Source organism: Rissa tridactyla, chromosome 8, assembly GCF_028500815.1.
Source record: "Rissa tridactyla isolate bRisTri1 chromosome 8, bRisTri1.patW.cur.20221130, whole genome shotgun sequence".
Lineage (NCBI taxonomy): Eukaryota > Metazoa > Chordata > Aves > Charadriiformes > Laridae > Rissa > Rissa tridactyla.
The window spans coordinates 16,768,793-16,792,369 of NC_071473.1; the positions used below are offsets into that span (position 1 = coordinate 16,768,793).

Genomic DNA, 23,577 nt, shown 5'->3' on the forward strand with positions numbered 1-23,577 from the left:
GACATGGTCCCTTCCCCCAGGGAAGAAAAAGCCAGAAAAAAAAGTTTTCAGCATCTGGTTCAGGTTTTGTTCATGCCAGACCCCAAACAGAACTCTTAACTCCTCTGATCCACTCCTATTTATAGCACAGCATGTCATTCCCAAATTCCAGCATGTTAAAAAAAATATATCCTTACCCCGTGAATTTATTTGGCTATTGAATTCCGAACTCCCTGCCAAACTTATTGCAAAATGCTTAATGACAATTCCTGGAGACTAGTTTGATGAGGGTGAATCGCAATGAACAAAGAGAGCACGGCTCAAAACGGTCTGCTTCCCCAACAGTGCCGAGCCGCTAACAGGGAAACCGGAAAGCGTCCTTTTTGGTGGCCAGCCGAAGATCCTGGCAAAGCAGACATTTCCTACTGCAGGAAAACACCTGGGCGGATTACGATGAAAACGCCATCAAGATTCAAACCGCTCTTGCAGCGTTCACGTTTCCTGCGGCTGGTTTTCGCTCTGCGCTTCTCAGCTCCCTTCACCAGATGGTGCTGCTCCGGGGAACGGGGAATAAAGCGGCGGCAAAGAGACGGGAGCTCGGCTTCTGCAGAGCAGGCCGCCTTCAGCGATGGGAAGCAAAGGAACCTGCCCATGAAGAGCCCGCCTTGGGCTGGACCGATGCAAGTGCCGGCAGCACTAGCTCCATGAAATCCAAGGAAGGAGCTGCAGGACTTCCACTGCCCTTCTCCATGCTGCACAAGCAGCTGCTTGGCCTCCAGGCATCTTCACCAGGAGCCACCGTGTCATCACACAACCCTCTGCAAACACTTTCTACCGGCCATCGGCCAGTGTAAATGCAAGGCCTGCCGTTACTCCACCATCAACATTATAACTTTTCTTCCCCTGCACACAGTTTCAGACCCTCCCTTCAGTCTGCAAGAAAAGTTTTATCAGGCTGAAAACAGCCACAGCAGAGTTATTTGTAAAAGCACAAAGAAAACTGTACATGGGGCGTCACAAATCACAAGAGGTGAGGGGTATGTTCAGAGTTCAAAGTGCTACTCCACAGCTTGGAGAAACCAACCACTGTACACCATGAAACAGAGTTCAGTGCCCTGACACTTCATTAGCTGAAGGTTAATTACAGAAGCCCTTCTGTTACTCAGCAGAACAACAACCTACTCACCTGGTTGAATTGCCCTTCTGGGTCTTCTTAGGGTGCAGAGTAAACAGCCTCCCCCAAACCACCCCCTCTCCAGCCCTGTCCCTCCGCAGGACAACACAGCAGGCTACAGACCTTCACCCCACCTTCTGAGGGACTGGGAAGAGCTCTACGCCCACACTTACTGAACCCCACTTCTAAAGTAAGAAGACAAAGCAGCCGAACATTGCTTTTAGCACCTTTTTGTGTGTGGAGACCTCCCAGATACAAAGCCTGCTGTTGAACCACACGGGACCTTTGTGCTTTCTCTGCACCTTGTTCTGACCTTTGTGGCGTGGGTGCTGGACGTTTGCAGAGACCGTTCTGTGTAACGACAGCTGGATCACTGCCTGGCACGCAGTACCTCAGGGCTCCCACCGTGAAATCATCTGTTTTTGCTCTGCAGTCCTGAGGACCACTGTCTTCCTTGACAGAGAGGTAAATGAACACCTTCGGTCCCGCTATCTGCCTCATCAAACCAATCAGTCCACAGCTCTTGTATTCACATCATACTTTTTGGTAAAGCAGAAACAAACCGCACGTAATTACAGCAACAAATCTAGTTTACATCAACAAATTGCTTAGTTTAGCTGGTAAACAAGAACTGAGGTAATGTAACATCTCTGCTCATTACCTGAGTCCAATTTAAGGTATTGCAGAGCCTCATTACACCAAACAATCCATTAACTAACCATTAACTGCTGCCTTTGCCACGGCTGCATCTGAAAGAATGCTTGCAGTTAGGGGGACATATCTGAGCAGTGCCTTTCATTTTGCTTTGCTGCAAAACGAACACTTGAAACACTTACTTCAGTGCAAAATCTCAACGGGGCATCAGAAGAACACTGACTACATTATAAAATAGGGACATGCTGCTTCCACCAACTGATAAGGTATTAAAATCCCCAAATGTCAGATTAGCGAGTGTCCCCCCTGTTATTTTAATACTTTGCTTAAAGAGACTTAAAATTCCCAAGACCAGGACAGCAGCCACACTGGAGCAGCGTTCTGGTTTAGAACCAACACGGCATCTGCAGCAGCCAGGAATGGAAGAAAAGGCACAATAAAACTGATGTGTACAGGGTATGGAGGCTGTCCAAAGCAGAGAGCCTGAGGTTCCCTTTCCTTTCCAACACCCTGTGGTAACGTTATTTTCAATGATGCCAAGCATTGCTACAGGCTCAGCCCCCACCCATCCAGGTCTAAATGTCTGCTGTTCAGAAAAGTACTTCCTTTTATCCACTTTGAATTTCCCATTTCTAAACGTGTCATGCTCTTATTCTGGCATGAAGAGGAAGAAAAGATTCTGCACTTCCTTCCCTAGGCTGCAGGTTATTTGAAATGTGTTTGTATTTCTGGTTCCCTCACTTATTTGTTAAAGATGATGCAACAACTGGAAGCTCTAACCCACCCCTGCCACCAGCAGCACATTTCTGTAAGCTGAATTCAACCGGCGGGTTGTCCAAGTGCAGCCAGCTTTCCCCCTCCATCTCTACCTGCATTATTGTCCACCTCCTGCTCCCCTGCTTCCTCAAGCCCAGGTGGCGGACGGGTGCTGCAGTGCCGCACGCAGCTAAGGACGTCACCCCGTCTCTGCTGCAGCCTGCTGGCACTGCACGGCTGCCAGGACAGGACCCAGCACCGAGGGGGACCAGCTACCCACCTGCACCAAGCTTTGTTGGACACGCGGGTGCACCTGCACTGAACTGCTACAGCCCAACCATCTCCGCTCCTTACGAGAGCCTCCGGACAGCCCAGTCCTCATTGCAGACTGTGTAACTCGGAAGCCAGGAGAGATCTGCTGAGCGACACAGGGAGCTGTTGCAGGGAGGAGTGGTGTTTGCAGTCATTTTAACTCCTCCCAAACACAGCAAACTTGTTATTTTGTGGCTTCGCAGGCACTGATTTTGGATGACTGCAACGGTGAGAAGAAAGCACAGCGAAGAGAACCGAGCAGCCCAAGCTCTGGCAGCAATTATGCTGCTTACCCCTGTTAAAACAGCAGCCGCACTCCCTCAGCCAGCGGCAGCAGCTATTAGCTCTGTAAACATTTCAAACCATTTCCTCTAAACGGCTAGCACCGTCCTAGCCCTAAATTAAGTATCAGCCACAAGAACAGCTCCAGCCCCCGAGCTTCCACAGACGCAGGGTTACCACCAGACACAGCGGTCCGGCAGCAACACCGACTGCACCACAGCCAAGCGCCTGTCACCAGCTGGCGTGGGGAACCTGGGGCAGGTGTTGAAGGACAGCTTTGCGGTCACAGGGCTTTGGGGTCTGTAAGGGGTTCTCTGTTCCCACCTCAAAGGGTCCACAAACACATCTGCAAAGCCTCAGCATGCAGAACTGCAGAGCTCTGCAGATCTGTCCTCATTGAAAACACACCCCTAACATTTTCAAGTGGATTTTCTTCAGAGATCTGACCTTGCAGGCTGTGGCTGCTACCAGATGGAGCTGTCCTAGAAAAAGAATGAGGCGGTTTTCAAAGGGGTGGAGGAAACCGTGGAATTTGCTAAAACAACGGGACTTGGTGAAGGAACTGAGGTGGTGTAATCCAGTGGAACAGACAGTGAACATTTCCCTCTTAGCAGATACAACACTTGGCAATGCTTAGGTAGGATATCCCTGAATGAAGACATCATATTAAGATTCTGAGTGTTGTTATGCCCGTGACCGAAATTCAGTCCTGGCAGAGAAGTAAGCAGAACTGCAGTGACTTAACGGAGATGAACGTAGTCCTTTGCTGGATAATCTCTCCAGGAACATGCCTGTAACAGACACCATCACATGCTACAGACCTGCCTTTTCTCAACTGGTGAGACACAATGAGATGCTACAGGGCTTGGAAGGGGAGGGATCCAGCGGATCCAGGGGCTAAGAGCAGCCAGAAGATCTGTGGAAAAGGACCGAGGGGTCAGAGTGAGACAACGGGACCTTTCCAGAAAAAAAACAGGGTAATCATTGCTACAGATCACACATGAGAGACCTTCCTGTTTTAGTGGGTCCTAGCGAGCACAGAAAACAAAACAGCGACTAAGGTGAAGCTCCATCTCTGCTTCAATCCTTGCAGGTTTTTTTGTGTTCTTGAAAGGCAGGCAAATGTTCTGAATGAGGCTCGTTCAAAGTAATCATATGCAGTATGTTTCTTCAAGAGGTTATAAATAAACCCTTCACTGGAGGTAAGGAGCTTTAGGCACTACTGAGAAGGCAAACCTATTAAAAGAGATTGGAGTAGCGCTGTTCTCTCTCCCTTCGCAGAGCGCAGTATTGCTGCAGTTAAAAGCCTCCTAGTTAAGACTCATTTAGTCGCATTAGAGACGCACAGGCAGCCAGGTAGGGGGTTATAAAAAGACAAATCCCTAACGCATCTAATTGGGTATGACGTCAAACGCGCCCTATCTGCAAGGTGGGCAAACAGGTCTCTTAACCAAAGTGCCAAAGAAGGGGGCAGCTTCCACAGTTACAGAGCATGAGTTGTAAGAATGTCTCAATGGGTGCAGAAGCTACGTTGTCCACTCAAAAAGGAAAGACGACACCAAGGCAGGAATGACACCCTGCTCGGGGCTAAATGAGAGCTCATTAAAGAGTTGGTGTTACACAGCAGTCAGGAAAATGCAGTAGTCAGGTGCGATAGGAATAGCAAAGCCTCTGCATTACGGTTTGAGAATCTTTGGGTTGATGATTGTGTTGCCCGCTGACGATCACTAACTTCCCCATGGCAACCGCAGCTGCTTGTTCTGCAGAGAAACAGAAGTATAAAATAACTGAGCAGCCTCCAATAGCGAGTGCTTTTGTCCCACGTGAAAAATATCAGATCGTGTGCTTTGTCTGTGCCACATCTCCCCTGGACCTGCTATGGTCAGCCTTCACTCACACACTGCTGCCTGCCTCGTTCTCTGCTCTCCTCAGAACAGCCCACAGGTACACAAGGAAAGTTACCAGTTTGCCTTCTTTGCATTAAGAAATCTGTCAAGAAAACACCAAAACTGAGCCTCAGCCTTCCACCCTGGACAACAGCCACTAACAAGGGCATCAAAATAGAGAGAGAAGGACCAGCTCCACTGTCCCTCACTGCACTGAGTCCCACAGGTGAGCATGTGCTTACACTGATTGCCCCTCTCCTGCTAAGCATTTTCTCACCAGTAGGGAACAATCCAAACCAGGGCTGCAGAAAGGAGGACAGACAAGTGCTCTGGTACTGCCGCAATCTACAGTCCCACCTGTACGTCAGGGCAGAGCCTCAGCATCAGCTGGACTTGGCCTGTCCTGGAGCAGGAGGATACAGAGACAGAACGGAAGGTTCTTCTCACCACCCCAGCATCTCTCAGCAACTGAGGTGAGAGGGAATGTCTGCGAGCTACCATGTAACAGCTCTGACTTAAGGAGGTGACAGGATTCCTTCCCAAAGGACAGGATGAAACCAGACTCAACTTTTCCACTAGCAAGAAAGGCACACACAACCTGAGAAGTGCACCAGATACGGTACTGGGAGAAAAGCTACTCGTAGCTCCTAATGGGGAAGGAAGAAGCAGCTAATTTTACTGTGGGGGCAAGTGGAGAGCAGATAAATCAGTGGTTTCTCATCAAATCCTGAGGTTAAAGCCTCATGAACCAGAGTTCAGCTGAAGACAAGACACTTCCTCAGTCAGGCTAGGGAATCCATGGGACTGTGCTGCCACTCAGCTTCCACTGATCCTTCATGGGACAAAGACCAGCGATGAGAGCAGCAGGGAGTAATGCTCTCCTGTTACCAAAGGGAGGTACCTGGATCGTAATGGTTCCCTTTCCGCTGTCAGTCTGCAGGTGGATCTCCATCTCAGGCAAGGCCTTCCCTTCTGCCATCAGCCGATGACGCAGTTTCTCCAGCGCATCACTGCCATTGGAGATCAGCTCCCGGATAAATACCTGGGGATGAGACACAACCTGACACTGCAGCCTGGCCTCATCCACTGCGCAGGACTCCCAGAGACCCGGGAGCTCATTGCCTACTCACAAACTAATTCCCAGCTCGCTAGAAAAAGAAGAGCGTTTCCCATTATTTGCCACGAGAACAGTTTGTCTGAACTCAGTATTAAAGTGCAGAGGCTCTGAGGCTCTCAGTCACCTGGCCATGTTTACAAACTGTTTTGAAAACATACATTCAAGGTGTCTTAAGAAAACGTCATTCAAGAAAGCATGCCGTGTGAAGAGCACAGGACTTGCTGGGAAACTGAGTAGGTGTTCTCCCAGCAAAACTGTTTTGGTTGTACCCCTTGACAAAGACAGGGCTTTGCTAACAGAAAATGTACCAGCAAGTAGTGGGTTCCTTTACCTCCTTCTCTGAGTACAAGGAACGGGCAACAATGTCCAGCAGTTTCTTTGTTTCAGCCTGAAACTCATGTTTAGAAGCTGTACCTAGAATAAAATCACAAACGCACATTTAAGGCATTTCACCAGGGAAGGAAGGCAAAATTGCCGTCGTACCATGTGCTTCAGCTTCCTGGGAGTGACAGCCTGAAGCAGAATGGGTCACAGGCAGCTGTGGCCTCCATCAAAATGACAACAAAGGTGGTGTTCACACACCCCTATGAGGCAGCACACTTTGCCAAGCAGACACTTGGCCTCTGCACCTCAAGTCCTGGCACGCAAACCTCAAGGCAGTCAAAGCCTGCAGCAATGGCACATTGGTCACCATGTCCGGGCTGCAGAGCAATCAGTGAGAAGTGAAAGGTGGTTCCCCTGCTCCTAACGCGTGGCTCCCTGCAACCCCGAACTGCTCTCCCAAGTGCTTCCCATGGTTTATAGCCTGCCTTCCAGACTCTTCCTTGACTTGATTTTCAACGGAACCATCTGCGCATGCCCTGCTCCAAGAGCTTCTACAGCCAGGTAGTGTTTCTCACGCCCAAACAATACTCAAAGCCATAAGCAGAAGCAAGATTCTCAAATGTCTCTGTGGAGCAGGCAAGGGAGTGCATACGTGCAGACACCTACGCAGGTAGGAAGCTGTGCCCAGAAAGAGAATTTTCCTCAGGAAGAATAACACTACAACACACCTCAGCTGAAAGACCATCCTTGGCCTTTTAAAAATGGCATTTCTCCTGATACAGGCATTAGAAAACGCTGAAGCAACATAGGGGAAGCCATGGGTCACACATCACCTCTGCCATGCCTTGCTGGCGAGGACCTACCGTCCCCAGTGACGGGGTGAAGCTGGGGCGTGGACAGCAGCAGGAGCAGCGCATCAGCCTCAATGGGGGCTTCGCAGCCTGGCAGAGTCAAAAGTACCTACCAGAACAACCACGGGAGCACCAAGCGAAGATGCTATTTCTGTGCTTGAATAACTCACATGACTTCGCTTTAAAGCACCTCTCCCTGGAGACGTGCAAAGCAATTCATTCTAACTAAAAGGTTGACATGAGGATTCTCATTAGACCTCTATGATCCACAGCAACGACCTGAACAGGCACTGCTCACTTCTGGGACAAAAAGTCTCTTTTTAGGCAAATTCTAGTGCCTGCAGAGTCTCTACAAGGATGCATGACCATGAATTGCCTGGCTAAATCCGCAGATGCAACTTCTTCCCGCAGCCTTGGGGGCCTCGTTTCTCAGTAAAGGCCATCCTGATTTACACGTTCCAGTTCTGGCGAGGTGACGGTGCAATGCAGATTCAAACTGCAGTTTGCTGTCTAGGATGCAACGACCGATACCTGCACCTCCTCCAGAGGCAGAAACACTACTGCAGAGGGCTCACCCTCATAGTCGTGGTACAGCTGCCCCCAGACCTTGTTCCAGGTCTGCCTGCAGCCCAAGAGTGCTCCCACAGGACCCCTATGTCCTTGCCCACCTTTCACGTTCTCCGTGTTGCTGATGATGGTGTGCAGTGGCTCGTCTTCCTTGTTCTCCGCTGTCTGCGTGCTGTACATTCGGAGAGCAGAAATGCTGGTGGCAGGAATGTTGTATCGGAAGCTCCAATGACGGAGTACTTGTCTTTGGAGACATGCTGCTCCTTTTGCTAGAAGACACAATTGAAGATATTTCAGTATAAATCACAAGTACCAGCAGCACCAGGAGCACTCTTTAAAGGTCCCACTTAAGCAATCCCATGGGGAGTTACACTGTCCGAGCAAGACTGAGGCTCCCTCACAATCTAACACCCACCATTTCCCTCTGGCACTGCCTCCTCTGCTTAAGAAGGGCCAAGTTGCTACTTTACACTGTCTCTTCTGAATTAAAATTCTAGCCAAAAGATGACACGCAGCTTTCACAACGAATTAACCGGTGAGGAAGAGGGAGGCTGCAGCTTTCATTGCTGCTACCTGGCCAAGCTGAAGACAACAGGGAACACTTCAACTCCCACATTACTGCCAGGGAAAATGTAAAACCCTGGTGCAAGCAAGGCAGCCTGCACCTCCGGGAGATGCCTCTGCTGCACACACAGCTTCTCTGGATGATGTACTAACACTTACCATCAGGCAGGCTCCTAGGCACCAAAATCTATGTCCTCCTGCGCACTTTCATCCCGCCGACAGTAACCAGCTCCTTTACAACAAGCTCACTCCCATATCTAAGAACACCACCAGCCCAGTTGGCCCCTGTCAGCCAGCTGAGCAGTTACTTTATGGCAATAGATATTTGGCCCTTCAGTGTCCAAGCAGAGTTAACAGAGCACAGGGATTACATCCTCCAACGAGCCAGCTCGGGTGCAAGGCATACATGCAGCAACAAAGCAATCAGAGGGCAAAATTGAGAGACAAGTCAGGAAACAACAGGAGCCCCATTAAGGACTGGGATTCCCAGTTCTCCTCCTTTCCTTGTGCCCAGGTGAACCAAACAGTTTTCTCGGTGCCGGTGGAAGAAACAAAGCCAAACATGGCCACAAAACCACTATTTACGGCACTACGGAGCCCTGTCCAAAGCCAGTTACTCGGTGTGATTTCTGAATTGCAGCGAGAGTGGTTTGTGCCAGAGTACAAGCCCGGAGGGTACGGATCGGAACGTGCAGCTGCGCTGGGGGCAGGCAGCGACTCAGCCCCAACCCTACAATGAACATAAAGGGACGAGGCTGTTTGGGGAGGCAGAGGAGCGACCAGGATGGCCTAGGCAACGTGGGGAGAATCTGGAGAGCCATCAAAAGTGGTTGGAAGCAGTGACAGGCCTGGGCTTTCATCACAACTCACTCTGTCCTTGCCGTCTGCTTCACCAAGCAAGGAAAGGAGGCAAACCCTGCACCTCAGGCCTGCAAGAGGCAGATTTTCAAGGTGTCCTTTCTTGAGATGAATGGCTACAAAAACACCCAAAGACCTAACTGAGAACCATCAGTATGGTGAGAGTCCCAAAGCGCACCTCTGACCTCCCTGGAAACAGCTTCTTTGGCCGTCCACAGCCCTCCCCGACAGCTGACAAGCTGGGAGAGCTCAGCTCCCTCCTGAGCCTTCCTCCACCTTGTCACAGCCCTTGAGCAAACTCAGCATCCCAACCCTTCCACCGACATCCCCCGTCGTCCTCTAGCTCAACTTGGGAGGACTCAGGCTCCCTTCACCAGTGCTCTGCAGACCTCCTGCCCCCCTGAGCAGCTACTACAGCCAGTATGGCCACGGAGAACAGGTCTTGCTGCTCCAGACCATCAGGCTGGGCTCTTGCTCACTCCAGATCAGATGAACACAAACCCCTGAGCTTTAACAGTGTTTCTGGCTCCTGCATCTCGTCCCCAAGGGCTGATCAAGGAGGATGTCGGTCCTCATTCTTCCTCCTCCTCACAGAAAGCTTTGAATCAAGATCCACTTCTCCAGCCAGAAGCTTGAATTACTCCCCAGTCATTCTGCCCTTAAAGAGAAGAGCCCACAAATAGTTCTTAATGCATCTGAACACCTCCTACACACATAACTGTTCGCTCTCTGCGTCACAAACAGTTCTGCCGCATTATCACAGGACACAATCTTTATCTTTCATTTGTCCGCCTTTGTTGGGCTCATCTGAGAAAGCAAGAAGGAAAACAGCAGAGAACTCGCCATGTGGCTGCGCAGCCCATCGAGCTTCAGAGAGGCCTGAGTCAGCCCAGGCTTTACCCATTTTATTTCTGTATTTACACAGGTTTTATATATTTTATGCTCATTTTATGCTAGGTGGTGTAGGATACTCTGAAAAATCTGCACTTGTACATACACACACACACATTTCCCAAACAGCAGAAATAAAGGAGGGAATTTTGCTCCCTCCCTGACTCCAGGATCCACAAGAGAAGCAGATCAGCAGCAGCTCCATGATAACCTTAAGGCCACTTCTATCAGCAGATCTCCAGGCAGCAAGGCCCCAGAGCCAACAAACAGGCCAGCTCCCCAGCCCATAAACGCTAGCTGACTCTAGAAACTACAGCTATTTATAATTTTTGATGTATTCGACATTTTTTGCCTCCCTATCTCTAAAGCACAATAATAAATCACCAGCCATCAATTCAGAAAGTTATTTTTGGATTTGTGTAATGTTTGGTCTTATCATCCTTAATTAACAGCCCCATCCTGTGCCAGGTAGAGACAAGGCTCGTTAAATGCAAGCTGCAGTATCTTCAGACCACTTGCCTCTTGCAGAGCCCTTGCGTGGCCAGCTGGGGAAAGGCTCCCGGCAATTCTGGATATAAACCCACAATTATTGGCACACAAAAGCTCTTGAGAAAGTATCTGCTGAGTTAACAGGTTAAGTGACACTCAGAATGATTCCAAGAAACAAATTCCTAAGACCAAGAGACAAAGAAGGAATGGCCTCAGTTGAGCGCTGCGATGTGCTGGGGCAAATCAGGTCTTTTTATATCGAGTTCATCAAATGCTGAGCTTTATCACAGTCCGCATACCTTCCTATTTGCATCACTGCCCCGCCTGCACCGTAAAGGATGGCGGATACCCGCATTACTCTCCAGCTTCCAGTTCTCCGTGAATCCTAAGTGATCCGGTGTGTGTGACCACAGAGCGGCCCTGCACACGGGGAACACGCCACAGAAAAGAGAAGGACCCTTGGTCTCAGGGTTTCCTTTCCATCCAGGCACCGGGATGCCTCAGGGATGCCTGAACCCAACCAACCCCCCCAGGAAACACCCAGCCTCTTCTGGGAAAAGGACCACAGTGAGCCAAGCCCAACGTCAGTTCGAAATTTAGGGTGGGAAATCGAGCACAAAGCAGTGCGTGGCTCAAAACAAAAGAGGAGAATTTAGGTCAGCAGAAATTACCATAATAGCTTGATTGCTGTGCAGTCGCAAGCCTGAGGATGCTCTTGAAAAGAAGAGCACGAGCAATAAGAAGCTTCCAGCTCAGATCTCGCTAGAAGAAAAGGGCTTTTCAGCTGGGCACCAGATCCTGTGCGAATCTAGGGAGAGGAGAGTCCCTGACTGACCCACTCGCACCAACGCATCTCCCAAAAAACCCTGCACCAGCTTCAGCCTTCAGCATTACGAGAGCCAAGAGAAAATGCTGCCAACTTTGTGTGGCCGAAGGGAAGAGACGACTATCCCTGCGACCAGGGATCTCCGCCTGCATCCAAGTGCAAGGACACCACCTCCGGCTCCTCCCTCTTCACTTCTACCCCACACAGCTTCTGCTCACTTTTTTTTTTTTTCCCCTGAAGGACCTGAATGACAGCTTAAGGAATAAAACTCAGGCTCTGCTGGAGTAAATCTAACCTAACGGAGGCAGACGGCTTATCTCTCAGACACGGATACTAACAAGCCATCGGGGATTTCCGTGCTGGAAGAACTGAACTGCCTGGACACATCGAAGTGGCACTCGATGGCATAATAAATCTAATAATCTGGCCCCGAAAGCGACCCTATTTGTCACACGATTTCCTCTGTCACATTTTCTCTTCGTAACCCACAGGGAAACCACAGACCGCACCGACAACCTACAAATCTGTCGATTAGGAGCCAGACGGCAGATAAGGAAACACTGAACACAGCACGGGCCGCTCACAGAAGACACGCAGGAAGCGTCTCACCACGTCTCCGTTAACGACAGCTCGCGTGCACGTTCTCCAGACCCGTGGCCTCGGTAAGACAGAACATCCTGTAACAGAGACCTCAGAGCGTGGACTTTCTCAGCCCAGCCTTGCCAGGTCCCTCAGGTGAAATCTTGATCTCCCCCCTAGGAGACACAAACCCTTCGGGCTCGTCTGTCCGGTGATCCGGAGCTGAACCAGCCAGGGAAGGGAGAGGCCCCCGCCTCCTGCTGCCTTCCCAGTCCCCAGCTGACCTGGACACGCTACAGAATCTATATGAGCAAAGAGATGAACCTGTATGTGCTATATCTACTGTATGAGCCAGGAGACGAACCTGGCCACGTGACATACCCTATCTGAGCCAAGAGATGAACATGGACATGCTATGTACTCTAGACAATCCGGTAGATGACATTCTATATACCCTACATGAGCCAACTGATGAGCCTGGACATACTATATGTGAGCCAACGGAGGAACCTGGACATGCTATAGCCTCTATACGAGCCAAGAGTCGTACCCGGACTTTCTATATGAGCCAAGAGATGTACCTGGACTCTAGATTCTCTTTGAGCCAGGAAATGGACCCGAGCACGCTGTACACGCTTTACGAGCCAGCACATGACCCTGAGCACGCGATATACCCTACAGAAGCCTATAGGAACGCGCCTCCCAACAGGAGGGCAGGCCCTGAGCGCTGCGGTTGCCCGGAGGAGCCGGAGCTGTGGCCAGCAGCCCCCCGGGCGGGCGGGCCGGCCCCGCGGCAGCCCCCGGAGGGCCGAGCCCGCCGGGAGGAGGTGGCGCTGCTTGTGCACACACCGGCCGGGGGGGTCCCGGCGGCCGCGATACCCAGGAGCGGCCGCGGGGAGGCGAGGCAGCGCGGCGCCGGTGGTGCCGCAGGCCAGGGCCGCCCCCTCAGCCCGCCCGCCCCGGGCCCACCCCCCGGGCTCCCCTGGGCGGGCTCCCGGCCGCCCGGTAGCGGCGGGGCGGCGGCGCGGCGGGGTCTGCCCGGCTCACCTGCGGGGACCGCCCGCCCGCCCGCGGCCCCGGGGCGCAGCAGAGCCGCCAGGCACCGCCCCCGCCGCGCCGCCGCCGCCGCCGCCATGCCGCGTGCGCCCGCTCAGCCCGCGCCGCTGGTTCCGCCGGCGCACGCCGATGGCGTCACGGGGCGGGGCGCGCGGGCCTACCCGGCGTGCGGCCGCTACGTCATGCGCGCGGACGCACACACGTCACGCTTTCCCCTTCTCAGCCTGGTGCGGGCGGCAGCAGAGCCCCCGCTCCCCTGAGCCCCCCGGCCCCTCACAGAACCCCCGCTCCCCTCAGGACGCCCCCAGCTCGTCTCAGGGGTTCCCTCGCTTCCCTCAGGGCGCCCCCGTCCCTTCACAGGACGCCCCGTTCCCTTCAGGCCCCTTCCCCTCGGGGTCTCCCCGCTCCCCTTGGCTCCCGGGCTCCCTGTCCCCGCAGCCCCCCAGGCCCGGCTCCAGCCTCCAGGCCTGACAGCAGAGCCCGAAGCCTCGTGCGTGGGTGCACCCATAAGCCCCGTCCTCATGCCATGGGGTGCAGCCCATCGCACACCACCCCTGTGCCACTTCCACTGCCTTCTCCCACCTGGGAGGTCACTTCTCCCTTCCCACGTTTCCCCTGCTATGGCCACCACCAGCCACAGCCGCCATTTGGTGCCAGCTCATCAGCTGCCGCACAAGAAGTCCCCGCGCAGGTTTCACACTGCGGGACGAGCTGCTCTGCCCGAGCTCCTCCAAGAAAACCACCTCCCTCAGCGCCAGCTTGCAGCTCCTCACGCCGAGTCCCTCCTTGCTCAGCTCGGCTCGGGCTGCCCCACTTGAGCATTGGCAAAGCAGATCCTACGCCGTGCCAGGGCCCTTTCTGCTGTGGCTTTTCAGGGCTCGGGCATCTTGTGATGGAGCTTGTCACTGCAGACGCCAAGTCCAGGGCACCACCGCCAAACCTTTCCTATTTTGATGGTTACAATCCCTTCCATGTTTCTTCTACCCTGAGGACTTGTTAGCAATGGGAAGCCTGGCACAGGTTGCACCACCACCCGCCTCTCCCTGTACAGACACCCGTGAGGGAACCTCACAGTTGCTGGCCCAGGGTTTGCTGCAGGTAGCCTGTTTCACACCGCAGGTTGTGGCAGGAGCTCAGCTGTCGGACCCAGCAGAGCTCAGCGCACTGCGCCTCTCCCAGCTTCCCCACGGAGGGGGCTGAGGGCTGAGGAAAGGCTGCACTGGGCTGGGAGCAGCCCCCCTGTGCCGCACGTTGGACAGACTCTCCTGCTTGACTTTGGGCAAATTGCTTAATATCTCCTTTTCCCCATCCTCTGAAATTCCAGGGGCCGCTGAGAGCATTGATCATCAAGACCTAACAGGCTGAGGTATTGGAGAAAGGCTTTGGATGGGGCGGGGGTGAGAAAGGAAATAAACGGCTCTGCTGAGAGCTGAATTTGGAACGTGCGTGAGAGCAGAGCCTGGCCTCAACGAACACCACAGCTAAAAATAAAAGATCGAGCAGGTCTCGTTTCAGTGAGCGCTAACCACTTCCAGACAGAGGAGATGAGGGCCTTCAGGAGGGAACCGTGACCACCGAACAGAGACAGCTTTGTAATCCCCAGGCTCAGGGGAGCTGGCTGGAAAAGCTACGCGTGCAATTCAGTCCAGCTTGCGACTTTTCCTTGGGACTGTGCCGATCCGTGTGTTGTTTTGGAGGTTTGCAGCTCAGAAACATGTGCATGCAGTGGGGTTTGTGTGATACTGGACGTTACAGATTAGGTGCAACAAACCCAGTGCGAGGCTTTGCATCACTCCAGCACCCTTCCGCCGGGCTGCATTTCCACCTGGAACCGACCCCAGCCCCTCCTCGAGATTCCCTCTGCTGCAGCCAAAATCAAAATGACTTCAGAGCTCGTTTCAAACACTCGCCTCCTCCCTTCGTTGCTCCCTCCACTGACACCAGCGCAGTGCTCTGCCACAACACCGTACCAGAGCTCTCACACCTGCTGCAAAGCACCCGAGTCCGGCCTCACCTTGTGCCATGTCACTCTCCCGCCTCGTGTCTGCTCTCACCACTTAGCCATGAAGCGTGGTCCTGCGGGGAGGCTTGGGGACCGCAGGGGACCAGTACAGACCCTCCCCTCTCTCCAGGCTCATTTCCATTATCCTGGCAGCACGCTGGGGGTGGCAGAGATCACCCTGTTCCCCGTTTTAAGATCCCGACCATGGAGAGGAAGCGCAGGGAAGGCCCCCAAACAGCAACTTGTGTGCTCTGCCATGCTCCCCCTGCTGAATTGCAGCTGCTCAATCTTCACTGCACCGGGAGCAGCATGGGCTGTAATTCGCTTTGGAAAAAGCGCCTGGTGCACGCCCAGATCACCTTGTGAGCTATTAACTGCCTTCACTCAGTGCTGTACACTGCCACCGGCTCGAAGGAACGTTACGCTGCTACCGCTGTGGACACGTACCACTTCTGGCTTCAGTGAGTGACGGGGTTCCTGTCCCGAGCTGTTTGGCACCTGCTGCACCCCTGGCAGGAAGACTCCTCTTCCTCAGCCCTTTGCTCTCATGCGTCCAGGTGGAAGACCAGAACAGGGAGCGCTTACACACGTGCTGTGGGCAGGTCTCCGGTGGGATACTGATGAGTAACCGAGAAGGTGAACCTCAGCTGGTGCGGCTGCAGCAAGAAGAAAGGCACCGGCAGCCTGCTGCAGTAGCAGAGTTGGTGGAAATCAGGACAGGCAGCAGCAGAGAGCAGAGCGTGGTGGACAGGCGAAGAAAAGAGCAGAGAACCACACTGTTCAGATTTAAGCACCTTCTTCCCCTCCAGAATTCAGTAAGGGGGAAGGTCTTTGCCATCCCCTCTGGTGATAAGAGATCCTGCACCGATCTCCAGTGCATTCTTGCCTTAGAAATTCTCGAGTTTCTAGGATGCTGTTCCTTATCGCCTCCCCCATCACAACACAGGCAAAGAGCTGAAAAATCAAACACCCATCCAGTCCTCAGATATGCTGAATTTCCTATCAAAGGAGACTGGAGTGAAGCCCCCCCGACTGCAGGGGCTGTACACCAAGCCCAGCCCCTCCTCAGGTTTGGCTTCAGCTTTGCACTTCCCTTCTCTGCCTGGTGAAACACCTGCTCTTATCTGAAACAATTGCTCCATCAAACTGGGATTAAGAGATTTAAATCTACCCCTCGCTCTGTGCTCTCGCCATACTTCAGGTTGTACTTAAAAATATTCCGGTATTTGCTTCCCGGCAGGTTTTTTTTCCACTCTTCCCCAGGAGCGGGAAGCCAAGCGAGCTGCAGCCCGGGAGCCGCGCCACCTCTCTCTGCTCCAAACAGGGCTCGGCTTATCCAAATCCGGAAGCGGTGCCGATGGTTTTAAAACAGACGCTACTTAAAAGGTATTAGCGAGATTGAGTGCAGTTATCTTAACCTCGGGTGTCAGGCTGCGCTGATCCTAGCGGGCACCAGCCAAGTGGAACCATCCTTCAATCCAAGCAGTTTTACCAGCTTTTATTAGAAACACCAGCACATTTCAAGTTTCCTCTTTTTGATCACAAATATAGTATTTTTTCCTCTTTTTAAGTACACAGCATGAGACACAGCATCAGGGCTTTCCATCTTTTTTTTTTTTTTTATACAGCAACTTCTTTTGGACAAGCTTTGGGTTAGTGTTCACTGACCTCACCCCAGCCCCAAATTTTGACATCTTGAATTGCTGAAGACAAGTTGCATGGGCAGATGAATCCAATGGCGGTGAAAAAGGTACAATAGTTAAAAGTTTGCAAGAAAAGTGTAAGCAGAGACCCTCTACAAGTCAAAAAGAATGAAGAAGCGCCGCAGCGCACTACTGTTTTCACAGTACAGGGGATAAAAGTTGAGATAAATCGTTTGCTCTTCTCCCCCCGTCCTCCCCCAACACCGTTCCTACAAAAATGTTAAGGCTGGAGGAAGCACTAACTTAACGGGAAAAGCCAAGTGTGCCCGGTGCTCCCCACTGGAGCGGCGGCTGCCAGCTGGGATCCCTTGCTGGCTTTTTGCTGCCAATCCCACGCCAGTCGCACGTAACCGAGAAGCCTGGAGGTCTGAGTGATGGCATTTTAGGGTAAGTCGTGGTTTTAAGCTCACACCTACGCTGGGAAAGTTTCCCTGGACTTTTTAGCTCCAAGAAAGCAATTCACTGGGGGGGAGGAGGGGCAAGTGTCCCAGGAGCGTGAGGGCATGGTGAGAGGATATTAAAGGGAACATGTACATGATTTGTTATTTTTTATTCCACAGAAAACCCTCAAATCTAGACTCAGAGTTAACAGCAGAAAAATAGTGTTAAAGTCAATAGGTTCATATTTTACTGTAGACTAAATAAATTAGCCTAGAATTAACTCAATACTCTCTATTTTCCTTTCATTGGTGATCCTTCTCTAAATTAATGCAGTTTTTAAAAAAGCAACGGCTATTAATAATTTATTCCAGTTAACCCTTAGGGATGAACACCTGGCAAATATTCCATGTATGGGAACCATTCCCCCTTCTCCTCTCCCTCCCCGCAAAGGAAACAATGGCTGAAGGGTGGTGTCAGACGGCCGTGCTACCTACAGTAACTCCACGGATCGTGCCACTCCTCGCGCCGCCTCGGGCTGCTCCGTGTAATGAGTGAATATCCATAGCCATGTCTTACAAAGAACATGATCCAAAAATATATAAATAAATAAAAACCTTAAACATTCTTACATGGATTTTTAAAGAACAGAATACATGTTAAAAACTTCAGTAATTTATATCAATTTTAAGCAATACTTTATATACAATGGAAAAAAGACATGCATAGTCCAAATACAATGTTGAAAACAGCATTTTCATAACAAAAATCCCAAACACTAAGTGTTAATACCATGTACATGAATTCAAGAAGGACCACCCTTTTTGTCTGTTGCACACAGTTTATTTAACAATATGATATTATAAGTAAGAAATGAGTTTGTTTTTTCTTTTTTTACCATTCTATACAGTGAGTGAATCTTCTTGGATTTTCTTATTTATAGTAATTATAGCGCTTGCATGATTTACACTAGAATTGCTTTTCCTCATTTCAAGTTTCACACAGAAGAAAGAAAGAAAAGAATGCTTCTTCTCTATTCAAATCAGCACGGTCTAAGAGTGATCATCCCTATTTTCATCTAAAACCAGTTTTATCAGAGAAACAAAGCAACAATTTCTACATCTGCAAGACAAGGATTTTGGCATTGGCCAATGTGTGGTTTTGTGTGCAAGAGTCAATTCCTATCTTTCCAGGGGTAATACTTCAAATGCCTGCAGAGTTCACTATAGAAAAAAAAAAATATCTTCCCGCAACGTGTCAAAGTTACCGGGATACATTATAATGTTGCATTATTTCAGGAAACAGTTTCTGAATATTATTTTTTTTTTTTTCTTCTTTTAAACGCAAATGTTTAAAGTCTTGAAAATACAAATAAAAAATATGAATATAATGAACTTGTTTTCCCCATTTAAAAAAAAGGTATGAGTCAACAGCAACAAAAAAATAAAAACCAAAAAAACCCACAAAAGAGACCAGATATTTTAACCGCCTGGCTTTAACAAAAAAATATATTCTTTGTATTGTTTTTTTTTTTTTTTTTTTTTAAACAGCAATTCATTCTTCCATGTGTAGGAAGCAGCAGTTCCATCTAGGATTCAAAACAACCCAGATGTCTGAATTTTCAGTACAAAATGTCCAAGAACACGAAAGAAAAAAAAAAAAAAGGAAAAAAAAAAAGTGATGCTCCCATAATGCTACAAACCCTCCACAAATTTTTCTAATGTGTCCCCGGTGGTGTCACCGACCAGAGACAATTCGTTAGACAACGCACTCCTGTTGGGGGTGTTTAGTTGTGGAAGCATTGCACTCTGTTCTGGGTTGCCCAAGTGTCCCTGATCCATGGAGCTAGCCATAGTGACTGCGAGTCCTGGGTGGGGGGAACCAGTCTGGGGAGAGACATGGTGAGGTGACGGTTGGGGCTGTATCCTGGGCGACGGGCTGGAATGTGGTGGCTGGGACTGGGGACGGGGAGACTGAACGGGTGCTGGGGACCGCACCTGGTTGCTGAGGGAGGTGGCGATCTGCTGGCCAGGGAGATGAGACGCCTGCGCTTGTCCTGAGAGCATGTGCTGCTGTGGGCTCATGGGGTTGGGCTGGCCGGGGGACCCTATCTGCTGCTTCATCTGCTGCTGTTGCAGGATGCGCTGCTGCAGGGCTTGCTGGATGTTGGGAGCGCCGTCCGCCCCCATGCCGGGCTGGCCCATCTGGTTCAGCTGTCCCATCTGAGCCATCTGTCCCATGGAACCCCCCTGGATCGATAGATGCTGCTGCATCCGCTGCTGCTGCATGGCTTGAGGGTAACCTCCCGGTCCTTGTGGCTGCTGGAACTGGTTGTGTCCCGCCATCCCTCCTGCCATGCCGGCCCCTCCTTGCTGCTGCTGCTGTTGCTGCTGCTGCTGCAGCAGTTGCCGCCTCAGTATTTCTCTGTACTGCGGGCTCATGTTTGCCATGCTGGGGTTGTGGCCGGGGTTCATAATGTTTATCGCTTGTCCCTGGGGGTTCATAGCTCCTATCCCTTGCTGCTGGGGAGGAACGCTCGGTCTCTGCACTCCCGCTTGCATCGCGTTCATGTTCTGCAATCCTGCTTGAGCGTGCATGCCTGGCTGTTGCATGCCGGTCTGTGGCTGCTGCATCCCCGGCTGGGGCTGTATGCCTGCTTGTGGCTGCATCCCAGGCTGGTTTGCCACGTATTTGGCTGTTCTTTGCTTTATAAAAGCTGCCATAAGCTGAGGGTTGGATTTAAGAATATTAAGAACTTGCTGTTGCTGCTGCGGAGAACTCGGCGATTTCAAGGTCCTCAGTAAGTCCTGAAGTGCGTTCGGGGGGATGCTCCGTGGCGGCTGCTGCACGCCCGGCATCCTCGGCCCAGTCACTGCTTGTGGCGTGGCCATTGGCATAACCGGTCTGGCCATTCCTGGCTGCATCGGTTGCTGCTGCGGCATTGGAGGTGACTGCCACTGTCCAGGCTGCATGTTGGACATCACTGGACCGCTGACAGGGTTGGGCCGGGGTACATTCATGCTGACTTGCTGCATCTGGTTCACTGAACCCACCGTCGGGTTTACTAGTCCTGGGCGACCAGGAGGCAAACCATTGTTAATGTTGTTGACCCTGTAGAGCTGCTGCTGCTGCTGGGCAGCTTCTCTCTCAATCTGCCGAGCCGCTTCCACCGCGGCTGGTGGAGGCTGAGCCGGAGGTGGAGGTGCGGAAACCGGGTTTGCGGGTTTTCCTGTTGAAACAGTAGTAGGGGGCTGAGTTCTCGAGACACTGGGGAAGCCAGCCGGTGACATACTTACGGGGGAAGGCTGGGGCTGGGGAGGAGGCTGTGGTGTTTGCGGTGTACTTGGCTGCTGTGTAGGGGTACCAGGCGTTGCTGAGGTAGGAGAAGGCAAACTTTGCTGAGGCACGTTTCGGGTGTTCATGGTAGCCATCCTTCTGCGCATGAGCTGAGCCTGCTGCAGGCGATGCTGGATCTGCTGCTGTCGGAGCTTGTGTTTGATATTGAGACAGAATGGCACGGGGCATTTGTTCTCTTGGCAGTGTTTGGCATGGTAGCAGCAAAGAGCTATGAGCTGTTTGCACACCGGACAGCCACCGTTGGTCTTGCGCTTGCAGCCCTTGGTGTGCTGGACAACCCGTTTCATCTTCTGGCAGGATGGCAATGAGCAGTTTGCGTTGCGGCACTGACAGGCGTGGACAAGGGACTGAATGCAGCGCTGGATGCTCAGTCGTCGCGACTCCTGGGGGCTCTTTGACTGCTGCTCTCCTTGGCTGTTGCTCTCATCATCCAGACCCAGGCCCCACTTAACCATCTTGTGGTCATGGCTCTTAGTGTTGTAGCAGTTAATGCAGAGGTCGTAGTCCTGAAAGCAAAGAAAATGCAGGGTTCAATCGTCTATAGATCATTAGCCGTACCAGCAAAAGGGCGGAAGAGTAATCGCAGTGTTAGGTGAGCATCGTGAGCCCGGTGTGGAAGCCCACTTTGGGTTTCAGTGGGTACAAAGCCACAGCAGAATAAAAGCAGGACAACAGCCACACGCTGGGAACAGCTGCCCAGTCACCACGGCAGTGGGAGCAGATCTTTGGGGCAGGGAACACTGGGCAGTTGGGGCAGAAGCCACCTCGGCTGCCTCAGCAAAGTGAGCTCGCAATCACAAGTCTTGACTACGCTGGGTAACAATGCGAATAGGGGCTGTAATTGTGTCTTCATTTTATTACATTAAAATATCTTGCAGGGTTTGGGGGTTTTTCGTTTTTCCCCTTTGCATGACAGGAACTGTTCACTTTTCTGTGATGTCTGGGGTACCTACACAAGGAGGGCCAAAGCCTCCAACTAGTAAGACAAACCTACTGCCAGTGCTTAAGAACAGGGTTTGGCCTCCATTTAGCTGTTCCTGGTGTAAATACTAACTAATAATTACTACCCTGAAATACATATTTTTTAACCTCTAAAATGACCCTCAAATTGAACGCAAGTTTCATGCTAAGACAGACATTGATCTGAAAAGCTGCTCAAACACCCACATTTTCACTGCCCTGTCCTTTTTTTGCTGGAGGAAGGGCACTGCCTTACACAGACGTCCCCAGGAGACGCCCAAAGCCATACCTCCTTCCACCACTTAATTCCCCTAGTGTGTACAATCCATTTCCTGCAGCCTTGCCTCGAGAAGCCCCGTTCACTGCTTTCCTCAGAGGGATTAATTAAGACGCTTCCACCACAGACCTGGCAATAATTTGCAGTGTAAAAACTAGGCTGCATTTATTCAAAATTTTTTTGGGTTGAGCTACAGCCAGAGGTCATCCCAAGCCCTGTAGAGGCTACCTTCTCCTCAAGTCCACCGGTATAACTCCATGCATAATTGCTCTCTAGCACAGTTCAGTGGAAGTGATCTATGCTGTAAAAGGACTAGTCATTAGAAGCATTGAGCCAGGTTAGGAAGCAATTATTTGGGTTGATCTGAAGGGCAGGCAACCTCTAACGCTGGGCCGAAGAGACAACGATGAAGAGCTGTGGCAGCCTCCTCGCCCAGCTTTGCAGCGGCCTGGATACGTGCCGGCTGCACTCCTTACAACAAGAAACACCACGTATAAAGCGGAATGAAAGCCACCTTGCAGGAAGGTAGGCCAGCTTCTCTTGTGGATATCCATGAACATGGATGAGCTAGTGCCCTGCAGAGTCAGACTAGTCTGACACAGTCACGCCCTACCACCCAGTCCTAAAGTTCTTTAATATTAAAGTTAAAAACTTGTCTAAGCAGAGGAGCCACAGTGGAATAAATGACGCAGCAGTAGCCATTCCAGAGTACTGGCGTTTTCCATGTCGAGAAACTAAAAGCACTTACTCTAGAAGAAGAGCGTTAGTGGTAGCGACTGTGGTAGTCACCTTCCCTTAAGGCTTAGCAGCCCTCTTCGCAGGATAGGCTTAATTGGGAGGAACTCTGGGCAATACCCCCCAAAAAAATAGCTTGGCTGTAGGGTAAGAGAGCGCAGAATTCTCTGGTGATATACACCTACCTCACAGACAGTGCAATGCCACCTTGTTTCCACGTGATGTTTGCACTCATTGCACGTATAGACAAAACGATCCTGCCCTTGAGTGTGTAGTTCTACCAGCATGCAGAGCGTGGACCACTTGGATCGGCGTAGTGAGGAGAACTCCCAGTGCTTATCTCTGGCTAAGGTGAGGAAGGCATCTCGCCCATCCATCAAATCACAGCTAAGTAACGGATCAGGGTCCACAATGGGAGGCAGAGTGTTAATTACAGGCCCGGCATGTAAATGAATCACAAAAAAGACCTGCAGATAAATGGGGGGAAAAAAATTAAACATCAATGAGGTTAGATAATCTTGCAGGAAAAAGCTCACGTTCTCTTGCAGTAATGGTGTACTACAAACACTATCTAATTAACTTAGTTTAGGCTAATCTCTTGCAATATGTTGTTACACAACAGAAGAAAATTCTAGCGCAATCACAAGCTTTACTCCTCCCGATTTTTCAGTTTTGACTACCATCATGCCTGGATTTACAGGAATAAAACCTTTCTGCAGCATATTTTTACAGTACCTCTTTATGCTTCTCCATAGTGGCATACAGCTTCTGCGACAGATCATTGGACACATTTGGCATGCTGGGTTTCTTCTTGTTAGCTCTGCTGATGCTACTCTTATTCTTGTTGGTTTTTTTGTTGTTCTTTTTCTTGGCGTTTTTGCTGTCGCCCTGGCTTCCCTGCAATAAACGCAAAGGAAAGATGTTACACTTTACAGAGCTCTCTCCCATTCACTGTAGCTGAAAGTGAAACGTTGCTGCTGGCACTAATAGAACTTTGTTC

At 51.1% G+C, this 23,577-nt stretch overlaps 2 protein-coding genes across 9 annotated transcripts in view; both read right to left on the reverse strand.

Moving 5' to 3' along the window:
* The window catches only part of TRAP1 (TNF receptor associated protein 1), a 30,914-nt gene extending 17,660 nt beyond the window's left edge, over positions 1-13,254 (reverse strand). For both annotated transcript variants that reach the window (XM_054213135.1, XM_054213134.1), the window contains exons 1-4: positions 13,157-13,254; positions 8,004-8,171; positions 6,492-6,574; positions 5,945-6,085 (exon numbers count right to left, since the gene is read on the reverse strand). In XM_054213135.1, coding sequence (XP_054069110.1) covers positions 5,945-6,085; positions 6,492-6,574; positions 8,004-8,171; positions 13,157-13,244 — 480 coding nt within the window. In that variant the 5' untranslated portion in view covers positions 13,245-13,254. The remainder of the gene's footprint in view (positions 1-5,944; positions 6,086-6,491; positions 6,575-8,003; positions 8,172-13,156) is intronic.
* Positions 13,255-17,405: 4,151 nt separating this feature from the next.
* Positions 17,406-23,577, reverse strand: part of CREBBP (CREB binding protein) — a 96,662-nt gene continuing 90,490 nt past the window's right edge. For all 7 annotated transcript variants that reach the window (XM_054213264.1, XM_054213262.1, XM_054213263.1 and 4 more), the window contains 3 exons: positions 23,313-23,474; positions 22,763-23,044; positions 17,406-21,111 (listed from right to left, as the gene is read on the reverse strand). In XM_054213264.1, coding sequence (XP_054069239.1) covers positions 18,943-21,111; positions 22,763-23,044; positions 23,313-23,474 — 2,613 coding nt within the window. In that variant the 3' untranslated portion in view covers positions 17,406-18,942. The remainder of the gene's footprint in view (positions 21,112-22,762; positions 23,045-23,312; positions 23,475-23,577) is intronic.